We start from the raw sequence: 6,881 nt of genomic DNA on the forward strand, positions 1-6,881 counted from the left end.
TATCCTTATGAGAAGTTTGTACCTTGTATTTTTATTGATTAACATTGAAAATAATTTGTGATTAATGTACTAATTTAAAGAAACTTATTATTATTCTTATACTAGATGAAGCCCGTGCGATGCACAGTTTGTTTGAAATTTTTAAATAAATTTTTTAATATATATATATATATATATGCACTAAAATTTGTTATATATTTAGATAAAATTCCTGATATCAAAAGATAATATTTTATATTTAATTAATTTAAATTGGAAAATCTCATTCGTCAATTTTGCTTACGCGTCATTTAAATTATTTAATTCTAATAATCTCGTATTTAATTAGATACCACTAAAATTTATTATCCTACATGGCGCGCTGAAAAAATTAAATCCTGCGTGTCTATCTAAAAATTCGGGGAAAAAAACCCCATATATATATATATACACACTAGATTATTCAATTAATTTAAGGTTTTTGGCGAAATGAAAATAAAGATTATTACTAAACCGTGCATCATCCCGGTAATATAATAGATATAGTATCTATTCTATAAAGGAACAAACGCTGACATCATATTGTCCACGTGGCGACTTTATATGAAAAAATTTCCCGCCTAAATAAAAATCTGATGTCATTGTATTTTCTTTGGTTTTAAATTTCAAATTTAATTTCTCCTCTCAATTTATCTACACTCTTTAATTTATTTATTTTTCTTCTATCACCAACTAATGGTATCTAATACCTCTTTCCCTTATGCTTTGAACAAAATACTTTGATGTATATATTTTTTCTATTTTACAAGTTTAAAATTATTTTTTATTTGCTTAATTAAAATTGTATATTAAAAATCTAACTTTTATGTATATGCTTAAATTTTTATATTTGGTTTGACCTTCTTCAAAATTAATTTTATAAAATTAGTATTTACAACTAATGATTATGTCTCAATAATTTTTCTAATACGTAAGAATACATAAAATTATATACTCTATATTTAAAAGAAATCTAGTTAGGAATCAAACAACATCCTACTATATTACTAATCAAATAAGGTGAATTTCACGAATTACGAGTCATAAACAACCCCTATAAGTTTAACATAGTGAACCCTCTTACGTCTAATTTTCCCCCCTTCGGAACTTTTTCACCAGTAAGCTGCGACGCTCCACCCCTCCCTCTCTCTCACCTCCATTGAAACGCGCTCTGAATCTCCATTGAAGCGGTTTGATAGCTCTCTCCTCCATTGATTAAGCTTCTGAGGTAATAGTTTTTCTTAATCATTGAAAATGTTTAAATATAAATTTCTCAATCTAAGGGTTTAGTTCCACACTTTCGGTAATTTAATTCTCAGTTTACTCAATTTAGGGTTCTTTAAATTGGATTATAGGACTATTGGTTATAATTTATTTTCGGAAAGATCGTTTCTTGCTAAAAAATTTGCTAATCACATTCTTAACCTACAAGGTGCTAAATCACTGGTTGCCTCAATTGCTTTTGTTGCTAACTCTGTCGCATTCAAAATTTTCTATACTTAACCAGGGTTTTTGGTGACTAATCGGACTCCGTTGAGTAGAAGCTGGTGGTATAAATTCAATAAAATAACATAACTCAACCCAATGCCTAGGTAATGTATTTGCTGTTCTCAAAATATTGATTGAAATTTTTTTGAAAGGTAGTTATTTAGGTTTTATTTTACTTTTGTCGTTAATTTGTTTATGAATTTTTGACAGGTATTATTGTGATTACTGCGACACTTACTTGACACATGATTCTGTAAGTATTTGTTTTATTAAATTTGTTGCGCTTCAAAGTTTGATTATGTGTTTATTTCTTTTTGTCTTGATTTTCTCGAATATTGATTTATGCTTATTGTTTGTATTTTTAACTCTAATTATTGAATTCCAATGTGAGTGTAGTGAAAAACATATAGGAGTTGGCTAGTTTATGTACTTGGCATTTCACTCGTATAATTTGATTCCTGTGTTTGTGTTCGACGTTAAAGATTAGAGTGATGGTTTTATTTCAGTTGTTGGGAGAAGAAATGTGAGAGGGACATATTCATTTGGTGGCGTAGAATATTAGAAAATTTATGTATCAACCCCATGTTTGTTTGGCTGACATATTGTTTTTGCTCTCAGCCATCTGTCAGGAAGCAACATAATGCAGGTTATAAGCATAAGGTAAGCTAGCTTTGCCTCAATAGGCAGTGGAAAGAACAATATTTCCAAATTTGATTCAATTCTACAAAATTCTTAATTGAATAACCTATGCTTTTGATCATAACCGGCAAATTATTTGTGATGGTTATTTGTATTCGATTTTAGGCAAATGTACGGATATACTATCAACAATTTGAGGAGCAACAAACGCAAAGTTTGATTGATCAGAGAATCAAGGAGCATCTTAGTGGCCAAGGTGCTTTTCAAATTGGTGCTGCCTATGCAGCATGGAGACCTGGTGTTAGACCACCTATTCTTCCTGCACCATTGCCGATTCCAGGTTCCCTGCCTCCCAATGCTCAAATGGCTCCAGGGATCAGGCTACCTGTTTTTCCTAGACCTCCTGGTTTTCCGGGTAAGTTGATGCTTTCAATCTTTATTGTTTTCTTATGTGGTCAAATATTTTATCTTATGGAAAATTACATATCTTTTAATATTCAGTTACATTGCATGTTTCCTTATAAATTCTGACTGCAAGATAATCAAAGAAGCTTAGTGAAAACATAACTAAATAATCAATTAACTGATCAGCATATGATGCTTAAGGATTCAAATGGGATCATACCACTGATGAGATATCAAGATATGTAGGTCTGTAGCTGGACAATCAAATATGTAAAACAAAGTATCATGAAAGTTGCACCTGTTTAGAAAATAAGGATCTGAATCAGTAATGAACTATATATACATGTAAAAAAGGGAAAGGATCCTTTGTGCTATCCTAGATTAGGAATAGGCTTTCTTTCCTCATGATTGTTGTCCCTATGAGAGGCATATTTTTACCAGAAAATGTCCCATTTATTTATAGGCTTTACAACATACTATTCACTTCAGCTAGGGCTCTAAGGTATTTAGAATATTTCTTTGAAGGTTCTCTTATTGCTATCTTGTGGTCACTATGACCTTTTTTTATTGATCAGACTAGAGAGTAATTTGACCGGGGATTTCAGATTGGTTCTAGTTTTCATGTAGAATGCTAAATGTTGTAGCACTTCTTGTTAACTAGGTTGTGTCAAAATTTAGCAAATACATTGAACATATGTGCATGGCTTCATTGTTAGCGACTCAATAAGTCCCTTATTGTTGGTCAGTTCTACACAACCATAAACTTAATAATTCACTGAGCTTGGTCTTTTAGAAAGAAACAATCCAAAGTGATTGAGAAAGGTTTCTATTCTTTGAGAGCATTTGTTGGAGCCAATTTTATCTGGGTGTGGCTTAGGACTCAATGGATTAGTGGTGGTTTCAAATCGAAGTGTAAGGGTTTGAATCCCTTCTCAACAACAACCTATGGCATGAGTTTATATGCAACTCAAGATATGTGTTTCAAATGATCTAGTTTGGGTCATGATTCATGAACTGTACAATGTTTAAAAACCTAGAAACTCAGATTAAGGGTATTGTTAAAGGAGGGGATAGAGAGAGAGAGAGAAAGAGGAGGGGGGGGGGAGGTGTCTGTGTTGCTTTTTCGCAGAGATGGAAGGTTTTTTTTTCCTCCTTTTTTGTTCTTCAAGTGCATACAAAATTACTCAGTAATTTTATTCAACAAAATACTTGGTTTAGTTGGATAGAGGGAATGCTATGAGGAGATAGATTGAGAGAGTTGGATAGAGAGACCGATGTGATGCGGTGATTGCTAGAGTGAGATACATAGAGGGACCCATATGATGAGGGGATTGATAGAGTGAAGTACATAGAGGGACCCATGTGATAAGAAGAGAAATAGGGAAACCCATTATCAGCACAAAGTAATGTTAGACATTTTTTTTGCAACCTCCTAAAAGTGAAGTGTTGCAATAATTTAGTAACAAAGGAAATAATTTTGAACATTCAATGTACAATGGCACTTCTGACTCAAGTGTTGTTAAATTCAATGGACTTTTAAATCAATGGTATTGTTTTGAGCCTTTGCTAATCAAGGTTTGGAAGGATAACTTTATGCCGTTAGTCAATCCCTGTGTTACCTAATTATCTTTCTCCCTCCACAAAGTACATATTAAGTTGTTTGTTCCAAATCGCAGTTTGTAGGTGCCAATTTAATCAGGTGCATAAGCTAGTTTGTCCAAATTGACATTACTAAACATGTAGTTGTCACCTTCTGTTTGTAGACGGTAGATTAAATGCAATGAAAGGAACACAAATCAAGGGGACTTTGAGATCTAGAGTTTGAGAAATGAGCCCTACTTGTGTTTATTGAAAATGAAATACTCCTTTCGTTCCTGAAAGTTCGTCTCACTTTACATTTGCACGGTCTCCAATTAACATCTTTGATCATTAATAACTTCGGCTATGTATAAGTAAAATGTTTAAAAAATTGATATTTGAAATATTTATCATCAGAGGAATCTAATAAGATCAAACTTGCTAATATATTTTATTTTGACTACATGAATAGTAAATGAGTCGAACTTTTAGGAACGTAGGTAGTATGTGAAATATATTGTTCAAAATGTTGGGTCTTTTTTAGGGATGTTCATTGAATAGAATATCTGGGTTTTTTATGTCATTAGTGTGGTCAGGCATGAGAGATTAGTTGTCTGCTCCGGTGATGGTGGAGTGGCTTTGATTTATCGCTAGGGAAAATTATAAATATGCCTGTTATATATTACTGTATCATTTTTCCTTAGTATTATAAATTTTGTATAATGAGTACCTATGACCAATAATGATCCAAAAAAGGATACCCAATAAATCACCCACAAGGCCACAAATTATAAAATCACCCACCTGCAATTGCAATCCTGTTCTAAGAGCTGAAGCGTCTCCAGATGAGGTAACACTGGTCAATTCTTTTCATTTTGAACAAATGATTATGGATGATAGTTTGTGGAATTTGTATGGGGATTAGAGGACAAAGAGATCTTGTGCCGGTTCAGACTGAAACTATACAAGATTAGCAAATATGTTTTAACTTTTTGGTAATATAGTAATATACTGATATGCTGTACTTGTTAACTAATACTCTAGAATTGGCTTTGTGTTCACAAGTATGTTGTTTCTGCAGTAGATCTTACATGCTTACCTGAAGTATTGTATATTCTTGGTTTTGCATTTTCTTTGTTGCATCAGTTATTGAAGATGAGCATAAGTTTAATTGCATTACAGGAGGGTATTTGTTTTTTGTTTTGCTATTTTCTGTCTCATCACTTATTGTACTCTTGTTTTTTTTTTTTTTTGTGGGGGGGGGGGGGGGGGGGGGGTTAAATTCTTTTAGTTAATTAACAGCTCCAAAATGTTTACAGTTTATGGGGCACCTCCAGGACAAGTTGTGGGACAACCAGGTGCTCCTGGTGCACCAGTGCAAGCAAATGGTCCACCTGGGCCACCTCCTTTGAATACCTCAACATCAGTACCAGGAGCAACGCCTCCTGTTACTAATGGTGGTGCTCCAACTGCATCACAGCCTGGGTTCCAGGGTGCTCCTGCTGGCGGGAGCTTTGGAGGGACAAATATGCCTGCTGTCTCTAGCTTTCCTTCTGCTGGTGGAAATGTTTCTTATCCTGCAACTTCAGGTGCTGACGGATTTACTTATGGTCAAGCCCCGAACAACAGTCTTCAATCTAACTGAAATGGTATGTCTGGAACATATTCTTGCATAATATACTTTGTATTGGTTATTTATTTATTTTTTTCACATGAAGCTTGCTATTTTCTTATATTATCTCATTGAATAATAGAGTACTCTGTATTAAACAAGTGACAAAGCTTTGATTTCAAATCCTGTACAAACTCCTTGGAGGCCACACTCTAGTCCAAAGTGTGATGATTTGAGAAAACATTTTTGTTTGTGTAGTTTTATTTCATTTCAGTCTCTATATTTGAATAAGTAAATCACAAAGACATTTCAGAGCCATTACAATTTTAAATGCCTTGGTGATGCAGGACATTGGATTCAGGATGAGATGTATTTATACCTCAAGGTTGTAGATGCCGGGCTCCTGTGTGTTTTTTTTTTTTTTTTTTTTGTTTTGAACTCTTTTAACATATGGAGATTAGGGAGCATCGATATATTACTCGTACTTGTTAACATGAGGAGGTGTGGAGGAATTGGCTGGATATTGTCGTATAGCTTTGCGCCCTTGTCTTCTAATCAATTTGCTGTGACATGTAAAACATATGGAGTAGCTAGAGCAATTAATATGTTTTGGTCCTTTCTACCATATTGATGTGCTAGTGTGCTTTGAAATATGCAAATTGTCAAGGCGTAATCAGCTGAAAATTACCAGTTTCACATTTGTAGCTTGTGGCATAACAATTATGGAAAGTATTAGACAATTATGTTTCACATCTCTTGCCTTGAAATTTCATCGATTAACTGTTTTTTTTTGTTACAAAACAATTAAAAATACTATTTTTCTTTTTATAGTAAATTTAATTCTTAATAAAAAAAGTCAAATGACATTAATAAGTGCGAGAGAATGAGAGATGGCCTAACAATATGATATGTTATAAGTCTTATAACCGTGAGGACGAGTATCATCTTATTTATTTCATAGAAAAATGAAAATTTGATAATTGTTGCAATCCTACATAATTCTTTTCCACCAAATCAAATTCACAAATCACAATACTCCTACTCCACAAACACTAAATTAAAATCAAATACTCAACTAATTCCAATATCCCATCATAATGGAAGTCACTACAATAAAATGATGTTAGTTTATCAGTATATC

The 6,881-nt window shown here is 33.1% G+C and overlaps 1 protein-coding gene across 1 annotated transcript; it reads left to right on the top strand.

Moving 5' to 3' along the window:
* The first annotated feature begins 1,047 nt into the window (after positions 1-1,047).
* Positions 1,048-6,490, top strand: LOC110724265 (U1 small nuclear ribonucleoprotein C-like). Its single transcript, XM_021903687.1, has 7 exons — positions 1,048-1,246; positions 1,526-1,610; positions 1,717-1,759; positions 2,125-2,166; positions 2,311-2,560; positions 5,448-5,777; positions 6,088-6,490. The coding sequence occupies exons 2-6, from the start codon at positions 1,603-1,605 to the stop codon at positions 5,771-5,773; spliced, it is 669 nt and encodes a 222-aa protein (XP_021759379.1). The 5' UTR covers positions 1,048-1,246; positions 1,526-1,602; the 3' UTR covers positions 5,774-5,777; positions 6,088-6,490.
* Positions 6,491-6,881: the final 391 nt, after the last annotated feature.

This window comes from Chenopodium quinoa, unplaced genomic scaffold, assembly GCF_001683475.1.
Source record: "Chenopodium quinoa cultivar QQ74 unplaced genomic scaffold, ASM168347v1, whole genome shotgun sequence".
Lineage (NCBI taxonomy): Eukaryota > Viridiplantae > Streptophyta > Magnoliopsida > Caryophyllales > Amaranthaceae > Chenopodium > Chenopodium quinoa.

Excerpts from the sequence above, each read along its gene's own strand:
- LOC110724265 (XM_021903687.1), top strand. Across the intron at positions 2,167-2,310 it reads ATGCAGGTTATAAGCATAAG|GCAAATGTACGGATATACTA; the intron begins GTAAGCTAGCTT and ends ATTCGATTTTAG. Across the intron at positions 2,561-5,447 it reads TAGACCTCCTGGTTTTCCGG|TTTATGGGGCACCTCCAGGA; the intron begins GTAAGTTGATGC and ends AAATGTTTACAG.